Source organism: Squalius cephalus, assembly GCF_949319135.1.
Source record: "Squalius cephalus genome assembly, chromosome: 2".
Lineage (NCBI taxonomy): Eukaryota > Metazoa > Chordata > Actinopteri > Cypriniformes > Leuciscidae > Squalius > Squalius cephalus.
The window spans coordinates 62,403,733-62,428,015 of record NC_137123.1 but is presented as its reverse complement, the minus strand read 5'-3'; the positions used below and the strand labels follow the sequence as shown (position 1 = coordinate 62,428,015).

General features: G+C 37.3%; 2 protein-coding genes across 7 annotated transcripts in view; both read right to left on the bottom strand.

Annotated features, from left to right (window-relative positions):
- runx1 (RUNX family transcription factor 1) overlaps positions 1-16,603 on the bottom strand; it is a 68,821-nt gene extending 52,218 nt beyond the window's left edge. For 2 of the 6 annotated variants that reach the window (XM_079848146.1, XM_079848151.1), the window contains exons 1-7: positions 16,521-16,603; positions 16,332-16,409; positions 13,511-13,585; positions 13,276-13,351; positions 12,813-12,892; positions 11,685-12,398; positions 11,313-11,462 (exon numbers count right to left, since the gene is read on the bottom strand). In XM_079848146.1, coding sequence (XP_079704272.1) covers positions 11,313-11,462; positions 11,685-11,760 — 226 coding nt within the window. In that variant the 5' untranslated portion in view covers positions 11,761-12,398; positions 12,813-12,892; positions 13,276-13,351; ... (1 more) ...; positions 16,332-16,409; positions 16,521-16,603. Of the gene's footprint in view, positions 1-11,312; positions 11,463-11,556; positions 12,399-12,812; positions 12,893-13,275; positions 13,352-13,510; positions 13,591-13,745; positions 13,982-16,331; positions 16,410-16,520 lie in introns of those variants that run through there. The other 4 variants (XM_079848147.1, XM_079848149.1, XM_079848148.1 and 1 more) reach the window with 4 other exon arrangements.
- Positions 13,338-24,283, bottom strand: part of LOC307149551 (uncharacterized protein) — a gene marked incomplete at its 3' end in the record, with an annotated part of 47,824 nt that continues 36,878 nt past the window's right edge. The window contains exons 4-7 of the mRNA XM_079855921.1: positions 19,149-19,349; positions 16,647-16,772; positions 13,832-13,960; positions 13,338-13,351 (exon numbers count right to left, since the gene is read on the bottom strand). Of these exons, the coding sequence (XP_079712047.1) occupies positions 13,338-13,351; positions 13,832-13,960; positions 16,647-16,772; positions 19,149-19,349 (470 nt within the window). The remainder of the gene's footprint in view (positions 13,352-13,831; positions 13,961-16,646; positions 16,773-19,148; positions 19,350-24,283) is intronic.

Genomic DNA, 24,283 nt, shown 5'->3' with positions numbered 1-24,283 from the left:
CATAGTAGCACCATGGTAAATACCCCAAAACCAAATTGGAACCATTGTAAATTTCCAAAAACCATAGTAGTACCATTGTAAATTTCCAAAAACCATAGTAGTACCATGGTAAATGTCCAAAACCATGGTAGCACCATTGTAAATTTCCAAAAACCAAAGTTGTACCATGGTAAATTTCCAAAAACCAAAGTTGTACCATGGTAAATGTCCAAAAACCATAGTTGTACCATGGTAAATGTCCAAAAACCATAGTAGTACCATGGTAAATGTCCAAAAAACTACGTTGCACCATGGTAAACGTCCAGAAACCATAGTAACACCATGATAAATGTACAAAATTATAGTAGCACCATGGACAAAACCATAGTAGTGCAATGTTACATGTCCAAAAACCATAGTAACACCATGGTACATGTCCAAAAAACAGCATAGTACCATGGTACATATAAAAGTGCCATAGTACAGCCTCCTGACACCATCATTGTACCTTGTACTTTGTCAGGGTTGGTTCTGCAGATCTTTTAATATTTAGACTTAATATTGCGACTGTAAAAACACTGAATAACAGCTTCCTGTGAAGCTGATACTGCAGAGGAAGGAAACTACAGCTGTAAGGCCACCGTTAGAAACTCTCAGCCTGTCTAACTGAAACACACACACACACTGGCCCAATAACTGATGCTGCAAAGGATGTACCATCAGGAAGTGCACCCCCATCCAGTGACCGGCCTGTCAATCATTCAACAGAAAAAGAGAAGTGTGCATCTGAGCTCTCCATCGTTTCAGAATCAGTGTGAATGTCGCTGTTTGCATGAGCTTTAACCACTCAGATGAGTTTTGTGGTCTTTCTTATTTGAGTAATGACTAGTATTGAGAACAAATAGTCTTACAATCATACTTACGAAAGCTTATCAGATGTTGATTAATGTTTTAAAAACAGACATGCATTAATCAAATCAATCGTAGTTACCTTTTTTTTTTTTTTTTTTGGCATGCATTGAATGCAAGAATGCATTGCCACAAGCTCAGTAAAAAACATCCCCAAAGCTATGTATATATATATATACAGTATATATATACAGTATATATATATCTATATTTAAAATTTCACACAAGTACCAATCAATCAATCAAACTCACTAAAAATAGACTATTACACAGTATTTGTGTTTGAATACTTTCTAAAGTTTGTCATCAGTTTTGAATATTGACTTTGGCAAAAACTTATTTGACAGTTTTTAAAAGCTACATGTGTTTCCACTTCAACGGTTTCATTTTAGCACTAGTTAGTGAGTTATTGAGTCAGTGAGTCCATGACTAATGCGGTTCTGTTTTCTACTCCTACATGCATGTTTCTACATGACTGTGTGTGCCTGAATGAGGTCTTTGGTTAGGCTACTTTGCATGTGGGTAAGGAACTGTGGCTAGTCAGGTCGCCACACTCACCGCTGCGCTACCACAGACAGACCTCTGTCATCGATACACACCCATACAAACGTTCAGCAAAGAAACTTTAAGAACCCACACATAAAAGCATGCACACACACACACACAGCCTGAGACCTTTCTACTGAAATGAACAGTTGCTTGATGTGAAAAGTGTTGTGAGTAACTATCTAAAAGTAGCGATGCTAGTGACTTAACCACAGTATTTCAGTAGCATGACAGTTAGCTGTTTACAAACTGTTTTTCCCATTTGCATTCAGGTGAGAATGAGCGATGAGTAATAATCAAACATGCTCTCCTAAAATGTTCCTAATCTTACATGCATGTTTTAAATCAGGCAGTTAGTTCATTATAATTCAACAGGTACATAAATGAAAAAACAATTAATTTAATTTATCTTATTTTTTTATTTCATTTTTTTTTAACTTGTTCATTTAATTGAACTGTCTGAATGAAATGTTTCAATTAAATGAAAAAGTAAAACAATAAATGAATAAATATATTTTATTTTTGAACCTGTTGATTTTATTGAACTGTCTGAGTGTAAATATGTAACAGGTTCAATATAAACAAACAAACAAACAAACACATAAATAAATAAATGTTGAACCTGTTGATTTAATTGAATTGGGTGAAAATATTTAGTTTAGTTAAACTAACAAATTCAAAATATAATAAATAAATAAATAAATAAATACTGAACCTTTTAATTAAATTGAACTGTCAGGGTGAAAATATTCAGTTTAGTGAAATTAACAGGTTAAAATAAATAAATATAGAAATAAATAACCTGTTAATTTAATTGAACTGGGTGAAACTATTTAGTTTAATAAATAAATAAATAAATACATACATACATAATTAAATAAATAATAAATAAATTGAACTATCTGGGTGAAAATGTTCAGTTTTATGATATTAACAGATTAAAATAAATAAATAAACAAATAAATAAATTGAACTATCTGGGTGAAAATATTCAGTTTAATGATATTAACAGGTTAAAATAAAAAAATTAAAAAATAAATAACCTATTAATTTAATTGAACTGGGTGAAAATATTTAGTTTAATAAATAAATAAATAAATAAATACATACATACATAATTAAATAAATAATAAATAAATTGAACTATCTGGGTGAAAATATTCAGTTTAATGATATTAACAGGTTAAAATAAATACATAAATAAATAGGACAGTTTTATGGTTAGCTTGTGGCGTAAAGTACAAGTGTAGCTCGACTGTAGTTGAACTACTTTCAGTTTTGAGCGGCATGTAGCTTCACTAACACTGGATATTAAACCCACATGATGAAGATATTTGCAGTTCAGAGTTGCACGAGGGTTTTGCACACATCCGGTGCACGCGAAACAGCCGGAGAGAGAGAGGGACTCGCTCCTCGAACACCTTGCAAAAGCTTCTTCTTCCTGTCAACCGAGGCTTATTCCGCTTTCTCAAACGACACGCAGGCCTTTAGGTGTTAAACAGAGGCTCCGGCTCACAGCGACAGCTATTTTCAACAACACATCTCCCTTGCAGCGAGAAGCTGTCGGCTGACAGGAACAGTGGGTGAGGGGAAGGCAATAATGAAGGAGAACTGAAGAACTCGGAGCTCCCGAACTCTTATCAGCGCTGGCAAAACCTCTCTGTGGTTTCTGAACATGCAGAGAAGTTTCCCTTCACATGTGTGTTATGAAACGCTCGGGCCCTCTCATATTATCCGACACGTGTTTGGGTTTCAAAAGTGATTTTCATCATGAAATCTTCCTGCGATTCAATATGAAGCTCGAGCAGATCGATGGCTGACCAATCAGCGGTTGATTTAATACGATGTGGTCAGAGAATCAATGTCTGCCCTCAAAATAATTATTGAAATGAAACTGGTGTGTGTTCACGCCAAAACAAACCTCCCTAGAGAAATGCACTTCAAACTGCTACAGTCGGACTTTTTTTTTAATTAATGTTAAAAATGGCAAGATATTAGGACAAGCATCACCATGTTTTCATCTTGTGCAGGAGTTGAAGAAACATTACTCTCGCTGTACAGAGACACAGACCAATCAGTTCTCAACTTATAGATCATTTTCATCAGTAACGGGACCTCTTTATTGAGAAAAAATGCTCAATTTGTCATTTTCAGACAGATTCTCTTCCAATAAACATGCATGAACCAAACTTTGCACGAATGAACTGTTACTGTTAATTGTCTTTATAGAATCTAATACTTATTTACCTAATAATTTGTGAGTAAAAATAAGAAAATAATGCATTCCCAAATTATGCATAGTATTAAAAAACATTTTTTTTACTATAATGTTAGTAAAATTTAAAAAAGTGGATGGATAGATAAATGATAGATAGTTTAATGATTAAATATTTCATAACAAAAAATCAATTTTGTTTTGTTTAATAAAAATGGAAATATCTGGAAATATTTATATAAAAATACAAACAAATAAATATTTTTTTTACTATATTCACAATTTTTCAACAACATGCGAATGCAAAATTAGCACATAAGTAATTATTAAATATCTAATTTGCGTATTTCATATCTTGTGGGTAATATTATCATGGCCTAATATTAAGGCAAAAAGCAAAAAACTTATATTAAAATACTAGTTAAATAATAGGACTGGGCAAAAAAATAGATTTTTCGATTAATCGTTTTTTAAAATGTGGTCGATTCAAAATCGACTCTCAAAAGCCACAAATCGTTTTTTTTCCATATTTGTTTATCTATCACCCAAAAGCCAGTATTAGCACTGTTTATAGCCTTGGAGTCTCCATGTTACACTAATGCTGTGAGATTTTATGTGTGTTTTATCTTAAACATAAAATAACCTGATCCTGATTGATCAAGGCATGCGACTGTTCTGACTTGTCAATTTTCAGCCTCAATTTTTCATCTTGTATCAAAACTCTGTCTATTCATTGTATGCATTTGAAGTTGGGTTATATACCCAAGTGTCCCTAAAATAAAAAGAGTTTAATATACAGGTTTGTGGCTCTTAATTTCTTTTTATTAATTAACCACTTGTAAACTTACGAATCGGGAATCGAAATCGAATTTAGAATTGAAATCATATCGAGAATCGAATTTAGAATTGAAATCATATCGAGAATCGAAATCGAATCGAATTTAGAGCTTGTGAATCGAAATCGAAACATCTGAATCTATACCCAGCCCTATTAAATAATTAGATATTTATTAAATAAATAAAAATATTTCATGAAAAATAAAATGGAAATATTTTATTTAAAAAAAAATGTAAACATTATTTGGATTACTATATTCACAATTTTCAACAACACTGATGCAAATGCAAATTACCACATTATTAATGATGAAATATCTCATTTGCATACTATCATGGCCTAATATTAAGGAAAATATCTGTAGTAAACAAAATAGCTATTTTATTTAATTTAATAAAAATAAAAAATACAAAAAAAAAAAAAATATATATATATTTTGTTTACTATAATCACAATTTTTCCCACAGACAGAATTTCAGAAAATGAAGTAAATCAGTGATTTGTTTCTCGTCTAGCAATCTCCTACACCTGTCTGATTCATGACCAGCATCTTCAAGCCTGTTTCTCCCACCAGCTCAGTCCCTCCACCGGTTTTAACTATCTTTATCTCCTTTCCCTGGAGCTGCGCATTAGTGACGCCACTCAATACATTCCCATCGTGGTTCTGTCGGACGCTGGGCTCAATGGCGACCGGCCCGCCTGTCTACCAGACACTGGGCTCAATATTACCAGGCCCAAACTCTCAGCAGCAGCTGCTCCATGTAAAGAGAGCAGGGTCAGAAAATCCATTTCAGCAGAGCGAGAACAGAAACTCAATATAAGCCAATGACCAGCGAGATATTGAGACATCAGCGTTTCATATCGGATCAGTGCTCTTTAATACGTATCAGGTGTAAGAGAGTCAGAATCTCCAAAAAAGGCCTTTGGGAAGGTGCTGGGAAAGGGCCGTGCCGATGCACTTCTCACTTCCTAGTTATTCCTAAGGTAAAATATGAGGTGTTATGAGTGTTAAAGCATCTAATTTATTGTCGGTGACCACATTCCCATTACTCTAATATGCCGATCGTTCCCATCCACACCTAGTTCCGCTAAACTCTTGAAAAGCACCCAAACGGGAGCGAGGAACAGGAATTTATGACCCTATGCACGTCCCTTTCTGCATCTGCACTGACCAGATGAAGTGGCTTCCTTCTCAGGTGCCTGTAGATGTAGATAAACAGAATCAGCGTTGGCCAGGCGTGAAGTCACTGGGCCGAAACGCTCCGTCTGCAGGTCCACAGGCCCACGACGAGCCCCGATAACCACCGTAAATCCATCCCTGTCGACACTCGGACCCACACCAGGACAAAAGCAACCTTGTAAAACTTTCAGCTACAGTTAAACACTCAAGAGATATATGGAAAGAAACGGTGCCCGGTGTGCCAGACGGGATGGAGTGTATCTGGGAGAAGGAAACTGAAGGAAAGTGGCTTCATTTGAAGATAAACATACAGTATTCCCAGAAAACTTCACACAAATGTGCCACGTCCTGCTATAGTTAACCACACAAACTCCACCAATCCACATTAAGGTACATCATATTATAAATCATTCGACTTCATTAACGTAGAAATGCGTTCTGCTGACGTCAATTAGACCAAGCACTGAAAAGTTGCAAATAAAACAAATTATTAAAGAAAATCGTTTTTTTAGTCGTTCTACTTCAAAAAAGCACATTTAATTCAATGTGTTACTTGCTGTTTCTAGGTAATTATTTGTGAAATTTACTAGCAATTTCAAAGTGGATATTGTTTTAAAGTAAATCCTATATTTATTTATTTTCAGTGTGCAGATATTAGATGAAAAAAAAAAAAACTAAATAAAAGTGATAATACTACTAACTTCAAGTAATGGTAATATTTCAAAAAAGTTTGATTTATTGTAAAGAATTAATTAATTCCAATGAACTAGTTAAATAAATAATTTGAAGCAAAATATTTAGTTAATCAAAAACTGTTCTGACTGCAAAACAAATGATATAATACTTAAAAACATACTAGCTTCAATGTGATTAACTACTTTTTGCCGTTCACACCAAGAACGATAACTATATAATAGGGCTGTCAAACGATTAATCGCGATTAATCGCATCCAGAATAAAAGTTTGTGTTTGCATAATATATGTGTGTGTATGGAGTATAATTATTTTCTCTATATAAATACACACACATGCATGTATATTTAAGAAAAATGTGTTATTTATATATAAAATATTTATATATAATATAAATTATATATAATATAAATGTATATACACAGTATATACATGCAAATATTTCTTAAATATATACATGCATGAGTGTGTATTTATATATAGAAAATAATTATACACCGTACACACACATGTATTATGTAAAAACAAACGTTTATTTTGGATGCGATTAATCGCGATTAATCGTTTGACAGCCCTACTATATAACGATAACGATTTTGTCCTTTGCTCGAGCTCTTTAAAGCAGGATGGATTCTGATTGGCTGTCAATATTTATAAAATCATTCTGAAAGTAATCCCAAAATTATCGTTTCTCTGTGCCGTTGCCGTAATGGTTGTGGTGTGGACTCTGTTATTTTAGATCTATATCTTTATCTTTATTGTTACAGATATCATCCTTGATGTGAATAGGCCTTAAAGCAGCTTTCCTCTCACTAATAATAAACAAGCCAGATGTATGGCAAGCCAACAAGCCATAAATGTCAAGCCAGAATGTCGAATCAAACTTATATTTACAATATGGAACTTTAAGAAGGAAATTTCTTTGAGAATTGCAAGCGTGTACATTGATAGTGATGCCGATAGAGAGGGTTACACACAAACGATCTGATAAACCAATACCACAGAGAGATACGGGTAAATCCTCACATGTGTGTGTGTGTGTGTGTTGGTTTGTGCACTGCTAGATGAAAAAGGCCACAAACACGCAAATCCAGCCCGCATATGTTACTACATATGTTGACATGTCCTTCAACTTTGCATATGGATAGCTTTTCCTTGATAAAAGCAAATGCAAATTGTATTTGCAACATATAATTAAATGTACATGCAAATGTACATCGGAAAACATACACATGTACAAAGTCAAGCTGACAATGTGATGATGTTGGAACAGCTCTGTCCAGTTGAGATAATCAGGGAAACGGGTTTATTACCGTGCAAAAGCAGATGTTTGATTGTTATATAGTGATTGGTGCAGCGATTATTGGACACGACTGCTTTACTCGGATGTGAAGTCCACTGCTGATGTTATTGTACAAAAAAAAATGTGTCCAAAATAAATAAAGTCAGGGAAGAACTTGTTACTAATGCTATCAGTTTCTGACGCAGAAAAGTTAGTTCATGCATTCATGACCTCGAGACTAGATTACTGTAATGCTTTATTAGCTGGTTGTCCTGCATCCTCAATAAACAAGCTACAGTTAGTCCAAAATGCCGCCGCTAGAGTTCTAACTAGATCAAGAAAATATGATCATATAACACCAATTTTATCATCACTACATTGGTTACCTATAAAGTCCCGTATTAATTACAAGGTATTGCTACTGACTTATAAAGCCCTAAACGGCTTAGCTCCAGTCTATTTAACGGATCTTCTATCGCCCTATAATCCATCGCGCTCTTTAAGATCACTAAATTCGAGGCTTTTGGTCATACCTAGGATATCCAGATCCACCAAAGGAGGGAAAGCATTTTCACATTTAGCTCCAAAACTCTGGAATAGCCTTCCTGATACTGTTCGTTGCTCAGACTCGCTCTCCCAGTTTAAAACTAGATTAAAGACGCATCTCTTCAGCCAGGCATTTATATAATACTTTTAATCTTACAGTTAAATCCGGTCTCTAGTTCATAAACGCCAGAGGAGAACTGGCCCCCGACTGAGCCTGGGTTCTCCCAAGGTTTTTTTTTTCTCCATTAGGTCACCTGATGGAGTTTTTCGGTTCCTTGCCACTGTTGCCTTTGGCTTGCTCAGTTGGGGATATTTGGGGATATTTAATTGAATTAATCAATCAACGATACTATTGATCAGCATCACCAAACGTGGACGTTCCACTAGAAACAAACATTGATGTATTGTTTTAATTTAATACTGTGAAGCTGCTTTGATACAATCTGTATTGTGAAAAGTGCTATATAAATAAACTTGACTTGACTTGACTAAGGGATGAAAAGCGGAGTTTAAATATAGTGTTGTCGCAATTTGCCTGTCAATCAAGTTCTACATGAAATGAGAAAGAAATGAAATGCATTACACTGTATTTTTATATGGGCTAAAATAACCAGCATCACATTTTAAAACATGACAGCAAGTGAAGTGCATGTTAACTCATGCACATAAAGACATCTCCAGTACACTACATCCTTATGATCTCTTTCTTCAGGACTTTTACAGGCTTTTCCCAAATCACGGAAGTGACGTCGACGTAGCATGAGCCGTCAGGCAAGTGTTATTTAAATAAACTCCTGATGTACTTACAAACTTTCCAATGCCTCGTTTTATGAGTACAGAACCTATTTGTACTACTGTAGAAGTTTGGTGCCATTCTGGGCATTATTAGTGGGGTAATTTACCAGATACAACCTTTGATCCATTAGCGCCTGCACTAAGCCATCCGGCTGATATCTCTAAATAAGCTCTAACTTTAATAATGTTCAACCGAGGGGAAAAAGGCTTCTGTTTGGCTCGAGGTCATGGTGCAAAGGACAGAAGGTTGATTTTACTCCGAACCATTTCTTTAATAATAGAATAAAGGTTGCTTATTTATATTCATGTGGCCTTTGCCTCGTCTTTGAGATGTTGCATCGAGGCTGTTCACATGTGCTCAAGAAGAAACATGCATCGGGTGCGACTGATAAACTTCCTGTGTTAACTGAAAGCCCTCGCACACACACACACACACACACACATACACATCAAGATGCATGAGAAACAGACAGTCAGGAAACTGAAATGAGCAACTGAGAAAGAAAAAAGCAACCAGACCTCATAACCTCATTAACATCACCTTTAGAAATGATCCCACGGCAGGATCTAGAATAAACATGAGTGTTTTAAATGCGGATTTAAAAACACTAAAACATTTAGAACTAATAATAAACAGAACTGAGACTTATGTCAAGAGTTGACTTCTTTCTCTCCAGCTCTAAATTTGTTCACAATAATTATTTTATTATAATTATTTAATTTAATTTAATGTAATTATTAAATTAAATCAAATTTAATTTGAAGTTATTACAGGATCATGCTCATGCACAACTTTCAATAACAGTAAGAATGAAGTTGATAAACAAATTTTAATTAGCTGACAAACCAACAAGCAAACAAGCTGAAATGAGACTCTCAAGCAACCAGACCTCATAACCTCATTAACATCATCTTTAGAAATGATCTAGAATAAAAAAAATAGGCATTTTCAATGCACGTTTTAAAACACTAAAACTGTTAGAAGTGATTTTGAGTTAGAAGAGCCAATTAACTGAGCAGAATATACAGAATCTGTGAAGAGTAGAGGACTTCAGACCGGCTAAATGAGTCAGTTTAACCAAACCAGGGTAATTTCCATTCACCTTTAACCCACAGTCATTTCAGTACGAGAGAGAACCTAAAGCATCATCTTTGGGCCTCAGCTGTGAACTCACACACCCACAGGCATCAAACGCAGCGCTTCAGAAACTCTACGCAGCCTCCGACGAGAGGGAAAGTCCAGAGCTGGGAGGTCGGACCACTACTGCATAACAATGAAATACAATAATATTAACAGAAAACAGAACTGAGATTTAGTGGACTTCTTTCTCATGGAATGAAGAAGCTCTAAATTTGTTAACGCTAATTATTTTTCATTTGAATTTTCTTTATTGGAAACACGTTCCCTCAGAAATTTCAGTGCTTAAACAAAATGCTCAAAGCTAAAAGGATTATTTGTGCATTAAAGGTGAAACATCACGTATCATGTAACACTTCAGTTATAGTGTAACCAGCAATATGCTTTTCCTGGATCTCTTTCTCATGGAACGAATTATTAAAAATTGATTTTATTTTTATTTTACAGAACCATGTTCCTGCAGAGCTTTCAGTAAGGACTGAACTTAAACAAAAAGCTAAAAGTATTATTTGTGCATTAAAGGTGAAACTTTTTTTTTAAAACAGCATCATGTAACAAGACTTTCCCAAGAAAGAAGTAAAAGTGCCAATGCATAATTTGAATGAAGACAGTCTTGTGTTGTATTTACTGGTTTATCTTATGTTACATGCTTTTCCTGGATCTCAATCATCAAACTCAACACCAGCACGCTTTTACTTCACGAATGCAAGTCGGCTCGTCACTGAAGCTTTCAAAGAACGTCTTTCCAGACATCAACTTCATTACTCTATTGAGGGTTCAATACGACCTCTTCAACTGTTAAAGCATAAGCAAACGTGTGCAAAGCTTGTCATTAAAAAAACACACACAAACTAACAACCTCTTAAACCATTAAAGCAATATTCTGTAAGTTAGTTTCACCCTGCATAAAAAAACAATGCAAAAACCGAAAAGTTTTCAAACTAATATTTTGGACGAGAGCGCCCTGTTTCTCCAGCTGGAAAACCCGTCGGAGTCCAGCGTGCAGTAGCTGGTTGAATGAGGTTAACCAGTGAAGTACTCAGTAACCCACAGACCTGTGGTTTTCAGATTCAGCCACAAGATTTCAGTACTCCACTGACACTGCAAACCAGCTTCGTCATTTTTTTTTGCGCAAACATCGGCGTCGACGGAGATAAGAGCTTGCACAGAAACATCGGCTCGGACACTCACCCCTGGAGAAGCACGACTGGTAAGACGAGAAGCTTTCGAAGATGCTGTTGGAGGCCATCGCAAGCGGCTGCTTCTCCTCCTCTTCGTCGTCAGAATCCAGCGCTTCCAACTTGATCTGCTCCCGAATTTTGAAGGGCTCCCGGTTTTGCCCTGCAAAGAGCAAAAAATACATGCATGACGACACGCAAGAGGTTTCGCCCGAACGCCACCCCCTGATCCCCGAACCCCGACATGCAGTACACACCCACACCCGGGAACCCGTGGTCACCCTGAGCCGGTCCAGACAGGCGGTTCGGTCCTGGGATTCTGTGCATGGTTCACAGACACGGGCGACTGCGATCGGTGGTCAGCCTGTGGTTGACTGATGCTTACCCTTGTGCAAAAGAGCAGGAGCGCAAACGTGTCGCTGTGGTTTTTCCGGCGAATTGTCTGTTTCACACGCTGACATCAACACGTATTCTCCTCCCTCCCCCTCGTTGCTCTTCAGTCCCTCTCGTCTATCTTTATCTGGCAGATCTCTAGTGCCTAGAGAGCCGTGACCGGTCGCAGACTTGGTTTGTGGTTGTGGCGGCCCACAGAAAAAGCTTCTCCCTTAGACAGACGACAAGTTTAACTGTTCCCCACAACTGAAGAAAAAAAAAAAAAAAAGCATCCGAGTGTCATTGGGCCGTTCAGGTCACATGCTCCAGCAGATTTCATTCGGACTTTTTTCTGCAGAGGTTTTTGTTCTGTGTGATCTGGCGTTTGGGCCGGGCTATCAAACCTCCACCTGTTGGCATTTTCTTGAAAAGGAGGAAATAGATGAGGTCTGTTTCAATTGTAAGAGCGTGCAAGCTCAACAGAGGGGGGTTGAGAGTGAGTAGGTAAGAACACCACAGCGTTTAACAGCCAAAGCGTGTGTGTGTGTGTGTGTGTGTGTGTCAGAGTTTGTGTACGAGAGCAAGGCGAGTCACGCTGCATAAGTTAAAGCATGCAAATCCATCTTCACCAGAGGACACAATTAGTCCTGTGTCTCAGACGCCATAAAGGCGCTGCCGATCGTCAAAATTTACATGATGCCTTTCGTTTCAGCTTCATCTGCTGGTTCTGCAAGACAAACAGAAAATAAAAGGCAGTGTGTTTACTGACAGTCTCGCGCATTGTGACCACTTGTTTGACCTTACATTTTCAGTATCCACTCAGAATTATGTATAAAATGTTCACATACTGTATACAGTGGGGCAAAAAGACTTTTAAAACTAAATATTCATTTTGAAAACTAAATATTCTAAGAAAATAGTGTTGTTTCTTTGCAGATGGCACTTGGTTTGATGATTTGTCACCTAATGCCTAATGTGTAACTTTGTAAGTACATCTGACATTCAATTACAATGAAATTAAGTGGCATGAGCCAACAACTAATGTGAAAGTGCATTGTAATAATAAATTATTATATATTTTTTTAATAATAATTTCAAAAAGCTTTTCTATGCATCATCAGGCTGTGGATGACTGCATTACCGGCCGCTTCAAATCGGAGACTTCATTACGCATTCTTCATGTTACATGGCGCCTTACATTATCATTTCAAAGTGTTGATTCTGCAAGACAAACAGAAAATGTAATGCAGTGCATTTACTGACAATAAACTATTATTATGACTATTTGGTCTAAATAACTTCAGTATCTAGTCAGAAATATTTACAAAGATAACACATATACAGTGAGATAAGAAGGCATTTAAGCCACACTTAAAATACATTGCATTAAATATCAAATCAAAAAACAAAAGTGAAGTTCTGAGAAAATATGACGATCTGTCACATACTGTATTTTGATGTCTATTGCAATGACTTTCATATATTTTTAAGTGCAACTGACATTCAATTAAAGTGAAAATGAAATGTCATATTAGATGACCGAGAGCCAAAAAGTTATTTTAAAAGAATTGCACAAACATATTCCCTGTGAATGATGGCATTACCTGCTTCAAATCGTAGACTTCATTATGTGTTTTGCATGTCGCATGGCGCCGTTCATATCATTTTAACCTGTTGATTCTGCATGAGACACAATATAAGAGTGTTAACCAACAATAAACTCTCATAATATCCAAATTTCACTTTTACTGCATCATCTCACAAGCAAATTACATTGAACGTCCATTGACATAATATTTATGAGTAAAATATTTTCTTTTCCCAAAACGATTGCATTACCTGGATCAAATCAAAACTGCATGCCATCTTGCATGAAGGGCGTCAGCATAATTGCAGGACTCATTACCGTCTCACCTGTCCTTAATAAAGGCATTGCATTACACGTGCCAGAGGGTCATGATATCACGCAAGACTCTTGCCTATCATGCAACTGATTAGGACGTTTTATTTTGTCCAAAGAACAGAAACGCCCCCCCGCAACCCCTCAAGCACCCATTATCTCGTAGCCACACACCTGCGTCCACCTCCAGCTTAGACGGCCCCAAATTGGCACATGTACACCTGCATCACGCCTCCAGCACATGCCAAACACACACACACCTGTGTCCTGGCGGTCCTCGAACCGTTTGGACGGGAGGTTTGGGAGTGGTGGGCGGAGTGCTTTAGGTGCTATCCAGATGCTATCCCTCCCAAACCTGGAGTCAGATTTCATCCCCGCATCCAGACACGCTTACAGACGACAGTGTTGTAGAATGTCTGTTTGATTGTGCTGAAACGGTTATGAATTCCGAAAAAATTAAGGTTCCAAAAAGGCTTTGATTTGCGCAGGATTTGCTTTGATGTTTTGTTATATAATGCAATGGGGTTGCAATTTAAATGCAATTTAAATGCAATTTAAGTTATATGATTCCAGACCTAGAAACCAATGTTATGGTCTGAAGAACATATGTGACCCTGGACCACAAAACCAGTCACATGGGTCAATTTTTTTAAATTGGGATTTAAACATCACTTGAAATCTGAATAAATAAGCTTTCCATTGATGTGTGGTTTGTTATGATAGTATAATATTTGGTTGAGATACAACTATTGAAAATCTGGAATCCGAGGATGCAAAAAAATCGAAACATTGAGAAAGTTGTGCATTTATGTTGGCGATTGTGCTGCATTCACTCACAAAAATACATGTTTTATATATTTACGGTAGGAAATTTACAAAATATCTTCATAGAACATGATCTTTACTTATTATCCTAATGATTTTTGGCATAACAGAAAAATCGATAATTTTGACCCATACAATGTATTGTTGGCTATTGCCACAAATATACCAGTGCGACTCGAGACTGGAGACGTGATCCAGGGTCATCAAGAACTGGAATTGGTTCTTAATCAGGGGCCGAATTTACAAAAACGTTCTTAAGAAAAAAGGGTCACGCTTTAGATTTAGATTTTATTAACTATGACTTTTGCCTCCATAAACTCCTAATTACCGCTTATTAATAGTTTAGTTTAGGTATTGAGTTGGATTAAAGGATGTAGAATATGGTCATGCAGAATAAGGCATTAATATGTGCTTTATAAGTAATAAACAGACAATATCTTAGTAATATGCATGATAATACGCAACTAGTTAATAGTGAGAATTGGACCCTAAACTAAAGTGTTACTGAAAAAAGTTCTCAAAAGTTGAGTTAAGAATTTTCCTAAATGCAATTCTTCAAACATTCGGTAACACTTTATTTTAAGGTGATTACACAAACTTACTATAGTAATAACAACAAATTATGAATTATTTACAAGTAACTAACCTTAAACCAAACCCTAACTGTAACTCTATAGTAAGTACATGTAGTAAATTAAGTACTTATTTGAGTAAGTACAATGTAACTACGTCACCTAAAAATAAAGTGTAACCAAAAAATATTTAGCCAATGTTTTCTTAAGAACATCATATTCTTTTTCTTGAATTTTGTGCCAAAAATGATGAAATTAAAGAACGAGGTCCCTATTTTAGTCGTTTTTGTAGAGTTGTTACTGATTTTCAAATTTAGCAAAAAGTCACCACTTTATAACCATAACTTTATAACATTATCAAACATTGGTGTCACTTCAGAGAACAAAGAATGGTGTGAAAAGGGAAAAACATCCAGTATGCGGCAGTCCTGTGGGCGAAAATGCCTTGTTGATGCTAGAGGTCAGAGGAGAATGGGCCGACTGATTCAAGCTGATAGAAGAGCAACTTTGACTGAAATAACCACTCGTTACAACCGAGGTATGCAGCAAAGCATTTGTGAAGCCACAACACGCACAACCTTGAGGCGGATGGGCTACAACAGCAGAAGACCCCACCGGGTACCACTCATCTCCACTACAAATAGGAAAAAGAGGCTACAATTTGCACAAGCTCACCAAAATTGGACAGTTGAAGACTGGAAAAATGTTGCCTGGTCTGATGAGTCTCGATTTCTGTTGAGACATTCAGATGGTAGAGTCAGAATTTGGCGTAAACAGAATGAGAACATGGATCCATCATGCCTTGTTACCACTGTGCAGGCTGGTGGTGGTGGTGTAATGGTGTGGGGGATGTTTTCTTGGCACACTTTAGGCCCCTTAGTGCCAATTGGGCATCGTTTAAATGCCACGGCCTACCTGAGCATTGTTTCTGACCATGTCCATCCCTTTATGACCACCATGTACCCATCCTCTGATGGCTACTTCCAGCAGGATAATGCACCATGTCACAAAGCTCGAATCATTTCAAATTGGTTTCTTGAACATGACAATGAGTTCACTGTACTAAAATGGCCCCCACAGTCACCAGATCTCAACCCAATAGAGCATCTTTGGGATGTGGTGGAACGGGAGCTTCGTGCCCTGGATGTGCATCCCACAAATCTCCATCAACTGCAAGATGCTATCCTATCAATATGGGCCAACATTTCTAAAGAATGCTTTCAGCACCTTGTTGAATCAATGCGTTATATTGTAAACAACCCGGTAAATGAATTACCTTTGCAGATTTAAGTTTATCCAAACTTTAAGAGGTTATTTACAATATAAAACTACACATTTAGACGTTTAGAAATGCCATTTGTACCTGAAGCTCTTAAATCAAGGGACACGTGTCCTGGATTTCCTCGTGTGGATGTTGACAGTGAATCAAACCACTTTCACACTTTTCATTTGGCAACAGAGAAAAGAAGAGAAACGGCATTTTTATGAGCATCAACCCTAAAGAACCTTCAATTTATGGGACGGGTTCAGAAAACATTGAATGTGTTCTTACAGGAGTGTAGAGCTGAGAACGGTGAGTAGGAGGGCTGTCTGCTGAATCTGTTATTTATTTATTTTATTTGATGTCTGGGATACACAGCTGTCCTACACACACACACACACACACACACACACACACACACACACACACACACACGTCTCCTGCTGTGTTCCCATCGCATCATGGAACTGCATATCCTCATCCCTGAGAAAAACACTCCTCGTTTCATTGGCCGGAGACATTCCTGCATGTCCATCAGTGTATCTTTATGACCAGAAAGAGAAAATAAGCTTCAAATGGTCAATAACATAATAACCCACATTGTTTTGACACTTTTGCACAATAAATGAATGGATGGATGAACAAATAAATAAATAAATAATGCTTGTTAGTGCCTCCTATAATTATGCCTTCCAATATTTTTTTTTTACATTTAATCATTCAGGCTTTGACTTTAACACTGCTAATTTCAGTAGTTACTTTAAAGGTGATTTAAAAATCTTAAATCAGGACATTTAATTTATGCTGATTTAAATAATAAAAACATAATTGGGAGTCCAGACAGGATGAATCATTAGAATGAAGAATAATACGAATCACAGACACATTACAGTAATGACAAACTGGGTGTGGAAATTTTCATGGAAATAATGTTACAGTGCAGAAAATCATTTATTAAACAGTTCCTTATAATTCCTCCACAATGAACAAGTCAGAATTTTTTTAAAAGGGAACAGATGTTTGGTCTGCCTCTGGTTTAAGTTAAGATATAAAAACAGGGACTTTCCTTGCACATTTCATTCTGTGGATAAAGACTCTAGTCATGATGAATATAATTATTAAACCCTGAGTCACGTCAGGCCAGGAGATCAGCAACAGGAGGAGAAGATATGAGTGGGGTTTGCCTCGGCGCTGAAGCTCGAGCAGAGACAGAAGCAGGACACTTGAGAAATATGTAAGAAATGCTCGCCGTCAGCGTTTTCACAGATTCGCGTTTTTGAAGTTTACACGGAGATGATAACTTATTTTCAAGGTTGCACCTGAACCTGTTTCAAGGCTTACGTTCTCAAGCACCAAACACTGTTGTGTGAATGAGCGGCTGGAGCGCATTAAGGATTCGGTGTGTCATGTTAGCGATCCCTAAGTTAATAACTAATGATCTTTGCAACGGAAGTGAATCAATCAAAACTAACTTTATCTGGACATTAACTTTATTCTAGAGCTGCTGTAAAGCCTAAACAATCTCTGTTATTGTAATCTCCTGTTATCACTGTAAAGCTGCTGTGAAACTATAGGTTACACTTTATTTTAAGGTGTCATTGTTACAGTGTAATTATATATTTAAGTACTGGGTAATATTAATTAACTACATGTACTTACTGTAGGGTTAGAGTAGGATTAGGGTTTGGTTGAGGGTTAGTTGCATGTAATTATGCATAATTTACTGTTATTACTATGGTACGTACATATGTTACAAGGACACTGTAAAATAAAGTGTTACCAAACAATCTATATTGTTAAAAGCGCTGTATAAATTAAGGTGACTTGACTTGATGCCTGGTTCAGATTACACGATTTTTTTTGTGTGTTACGAGTCACTGCGTCAGATTACACGATTTTGACTCCTAAAATCTTGTCGTGTGGTGGACAAGAAACATGTCAGACTACACACACTGCTTTCCGACCATTCATCGCGTGCCGTCTCACACACACACACACATACACACACACACACACACACACACACACACACACACACACACACACACGCACTCACTCACTCACATAAACGCACGCACTCGCTCACTCATTCACTCACACACACACGCACACTCACTCACTCTCGCTCACTCATTCACTCACACACACACTCTCACTCACTCGCACGCGCGCACACACACACACACACACACACACACACACACACTCACTCACTCACTCGCTCACTCATTCACTCACACACACACACACGCACACTCACTCACTCTCGCACACTCACTCACTCGCTCACTCATTCACTCACACACACGCACACTCACTCTCGCTCACTCACTCGCTCACTCATTCACTCACACACACACGCACACTCACTCACTCTCGCTCACTCGCTCGCTCACTCATTCACTCACTCACTCACTCTCGCTCACTCACTCACTCGCTCACTCATTCACTCACACACACGCACACTCACTCACTCTCGCACACTCACTCACTCGCTCACTCATTCACTCACACACACACGCACACTCACTCTCGCTCACTCATTCACTCACACACACACGCACACTCACTCTCGCTCACTCACTCACTCACTCGCTCACACACACACGCACACTCACTCTCGCTCACTCACTCACTCACTCACTCACTCGCTCACTCAATCACTCACACACACACACGCACACACACACACACACACACACACACACACACACACACACACACACACACACACACACACACACACACACACACACACACACACACACACACTCATTCATTCACTCACTCACTCTCGCTCACTTACTCACTCGCGCACACAGACACACACTCTTGACAGAACCCGTGATTTTATGGAGTTTTGCGGGAGTCAGTGAGGGAAGTGTAGAGATATGCAGGAACGAACAGAGGGAAAAACACCTGCTGATATTCCCACTGCTGGAGGAGGATGATTCAGGACACAAACACGATCGCAGTCAGACAGACTGAACAGCAAACTGTGAGAAATCCCCTCCCGATCGACCTCTGTTCCTGTCAGTCCAGCACCAGTCCTCCTCTGCACTTTCACATGACCACCATCACACAGCAATCTCTGCTGAGTCACGAACCGGCCCGGGGAATCTATGAGACGTTCACCAGCATTAGAAAATAACACACTCAGCAACAGTTACGCTACAATAAAATCTTACATTTCAGAAATATGACTGTCACACTTCTAAGCCCAACCTTATGGAAGCTTGTTTCTGCAACAGAGTGAAAAATAAAAAAGGTAATTGCGACTTTATAATCTCACAATTCTGACTTTTTATCTCAGAATTACGTGATATTAAGTCGCAATTGCATGTTATAAAGTCAAAATTATGAGATATAAACTATTCTGCGGTAAAAAAAAGTATTTTTCCTTAGAATTGGACTTTATATCTCACAATTCTGAGAAAATATGTCAGATATAAACTCGCAATTATGTGTTATAAAGTCAGAATTGCGAGAAAAAAAGTCAGAATTCTGACTTTATAAGACACAATTACGACTTTATTTCACGCAATTCTGACTTTATATCTCACAATTCTGACTTTATATCTCACAATTCTGACTTTCTATCACGCAATTCTGACTTTCTATCTCGCAATTCTGACTTTATATCTCACAATTCTGACTTTATATCTCACAATTCTGACTTTATAAGACACAATTACGACTTTATTTCACGCAATTCTGACTTTATATCTCGCAATTCTGACTTTATATCTTGCAATTCTGACTTTATATCTCGCAATTCTGACTTTATATCTCGCAATTCTGACTTTATAAGACACAATTACGACTTTATTTCACGCAATTCTGACTTTATATCTCACAATTCTGACTTTATAACATGCAATTGCGACTTTATATCACACAATTCTGACTTTATATCTCGCAATTCTGACTTTATATCTCGCAATTCTGACTTTATAAGACACAATTACGACTTTATTTCACACAATTCTGACTTTATATCTTGCAATTCTGACTTTATATCTCACAATTCTGACTTTATAAGACGCAATTGCGACTTTATTTCACGCAATTGCGACTTTATTTCACGCAATTCTGACTTTATATCTCGCAATTCTGACTTTATAACATGCAATTCTGACTTTATATCTCACAATTCTGACTTTATATCTCGCAATTCTGACTTTATATCTCACAATTTTGACTTTATATCTCACAATTCTGACTTTATAAGACGCAATTGCGACTTTATTTCATGCAATTGCGACTTTATTTCACGCAATTGCGACTTTATTTCACGCAATTCTGACTTTATATCTCACAATTCTGACTTTATAAGACGCAATTGCGACTTTATTTCACGCAATTGCGACTTTATTTCACGCAATTGCGACTTTATTTCACGCAATTCTGACTTTATATCTCGCATTTCTGAGAAATAAAGTCAGAATTGCGAGATGTAAACTCGCAATTGTGAGATAAAAAGTCGCAATGATCTTTTAAAATGTTTTATTCTGTGGCGGAAACAAGCTTCCATACAACCTCTCTCTTCCGTGAGCACTTAACCTCATAAATATATATATATATATATATATATATATTCGTGCTAGTCATCGTGCCTCTTCACGATGACTAGCTTAATTTAGTCCACATTTGTAAGCCGCTTTGGATAAAGGCGTCTGCTAAATGACTAAATGTAAATGTAACCTCGTTTCAACTAAATGACACTGAAGTTTAATACATAATATTCTATCTATTTTTAAGGATGTTGAGATGTTTTGACTGGAAAACTACTGAAAAATACTAATGTTTCAGCTCACCAAGACTGTATTTATTTCATTTAAAATACAGTAAACACATTAATATTGTGAAATATTATTGCTATTAAAAGAACTGTTTTATATAATTTATATCCTGTGATCAAAGCTGAATGTTCAGCATCATTACTCCAGTCTTTCAGAGTCACATGATCCTTCAGAAATCACTCTAATATGATGATTTGATGCTCAAGAAACATTTATGATTATTATGAACGTTGAAAACAGTCATGCTTCATATTTCTGTGAAAACTGATACTTTTCTTTCAGGATCCTAAGATGACTAGAAAGTTGAAAAGAACAGCATACTTGAAATATAAACTTTTGTAACATTATAAATGTCTTCACTGCATTATAGCATTTCATTTCCTTCACATTTTTATTCTAAAAATATCTGACTGAAGGTAAAGTGCACAAAGTATGTTTAATTGAAACAGGAAATCTCAAGCAGTCAGTAAACACACGAAGAGATATTCTCGACATGCAGCTGGTTGTGGAAAAAGAAACTATGGCATTTAACCATGACCTTTATATAGAGTGATACAAAAATATGTTTATTTTGGTATTTTATCTTCACTGCTGCTAAAAAAAACACTACAAAAAACAAATTGAGGCATTGAGTTTAGTGACAGCAATTTTTTCAAACACACACACACACACACACACACACACACACACACACACACACACACACACACACACAGTGTGAGAGTTAAACGTGACCGGGAAAGCATTCCAGCGCTGCTTTGGCAGACAGTGTCAGACTGTTTCTTTTTGCCAGAGAATGACAGGAATCTTCAGCTAATAAAACATGCATTTGAACTCTAAAGTCACACTTAAGCGTGTCTTAATGTCATTACATTCTTGCTCAGGATCTTTGAATCGGCTGGTGTTTTAGTGGATGCAAGTATTCAGATCTCCTCAAGTTCACACGGGTGTAGAGAATCACATTGACTATCAGTCTCATCCGCAAACGAACCACAAACAAACACAATACTGACGGTCTTCATTTTTTTAGCGTTTCAAACCAAACAAAGCTCTTTTTGTCACATGTTTTGATAGTAAAGAGCCTCTTTCTGTACAATACATGACATAGTTTGTATGTAATGCAGTGACATTCAGACATTAATGACTATGACTTAAGATACTGTTTTTGGCCACTGAATCCTGTGACAGATTACCAAGAATAGCTTAACAATATCAGGAACAAGTGTGTGTGTGTGTGTGTGTGTGTGTGTGTGTGTGTGTGTGTGTGTGTGTGTGTGTGTGTGTGTGTGTGTGTGTGTGTGTGTGTGTGTGTGTCTGAGCAAACATTACAGTGAAAGATTTAAAGATTAAAGACGGTGAGAGAGACAGCACGTATCTTTTCGTATGTAAGCACTACGGTAATGTTCGTAACTGTCATAGTTTGGCACTCGGCCCAGCTGTGTGTGTGTGTGTGTGTGTGTGTGTGTGTTCACTCGGCCCAGCAGCCAGTGAAATGTGAAACCAGGTGAAGCAACAGGAGGAGAGAGCAGAACGCCTGCGCTTTGTGTTCGCAACAAAGACAACGGCAGCGATTTGATCCCCAAACACTCGAGGTCCGAATCCATGAGTCACTGAGACCCCCGGGACAGAACAGCATTTCTGACCACTGATCCATCAACATATAATCATCACACACACACACACACACACACACACAGTCAATGCACCGGTTAATTCCTGAAAGGAAGGATGATATCACTAGTTATGAGGCGTTTAACCCAGACAGGAATTCTCTGCTACAAAAACACAATACGTCTGACATCAAAACACTCCTAATGAATGAAGTACAGTAGTGTATCAGACACAGTATCTGGGTTAAACCTGTCAATAACATAACCAGGCCATATTTCAACCAGAATGCATCACAAATTGTTTTGTTTTTTTTATAAAACAAAATTATGAAAATGATTTTTGCATAATTTTGTTTTTTGCATACAGAGCAATTATGGCTTTTAAAATCACTGTAAAGTGTCAAACAAACAATATTTGACAATGATTTGATGTTCATTTAAATAAAATAAATGTTCACTGAAATAAAATAAAATATATAAAAAAATGTATATGTTTTGTCCATTTGATTTGACAATAAAGCACTACAATTATTAAAAATAAAAATGAAATAAAAATGATTAAATACTTGTTACATTTATAAAGTGCTTTTCTGGGTACTCAAAGCGCTTTACACGGAAGGGGATTTGCAGACATAAGTAGAAACCTAAAACTGAACTTGTATTGAATTAACATTTGTCTCTATTTTTATTATCCATGTTCCTGTTCATATCCGGAAAGATTTAGTGGTGTTTGTTATTCTCAAGAAAACTTATTCCACTTCTGAAATGTCTTTAAGTGACATCAGCTTTCACACTTACTTCACATTTAAGCATTACAGAGTTCTCAAAAACACAAGTTCACACACACACACACACACACACACACACACACACACACACACACACACACACACACACACACACACACACACACACACACACACACACACACACACACACACACACACACACACACAAACACCTCCTCTACGCTCCATGCTTGCCATGACAAACACAGACGTGTGTGTGTGATATGCATTTTATCTGTGTAACTCTCGCTGGCTGATGATGTGGACGATGAGCCATGCCTGAGCAGATGTGTGTGTGTGTGTGTGTGTGTGTGTGTGTGAGACGAGACATTGGCTAACAGGACTGGCATTCGGCTGAAAGAGAGACGAGCGATTGTCTCTCAATCCTCTGAAATCGTCACACATGCTGGTGTGTTTGAAACACAATCAAGGCCTTGAAAACTCTGATGACAGTGTGTGTGTGTTTGTCGCAGGGGATGTTTTGACTGTGATTATCGGTGTAAGAATGTTGTTAATGTCTGTTTGACGTGTGTGTGTGTGTGTGTGTGTCTTGCTCTCGAGTTTCCCTGAGTGTAGACGAGGTACGATGCTAAATCGAGACGTTCACAGACAGACGTGAATGTTTTCACACACATTTCTCATCATTCCAGTAAATGTACTTAGCTGACGACTCACCCCACACTCCCCAGCAACACACACACACACACACACACACACACACACACACACACACACACACACTAAACATTTGCTCAACCTTCAATACGGTAGAGACTCGAACACCTGGTCTGTGCTAGTCCTACAAAGTACCACATAGTACCATGGTATTACTATGAATTTATGAACATGCAACA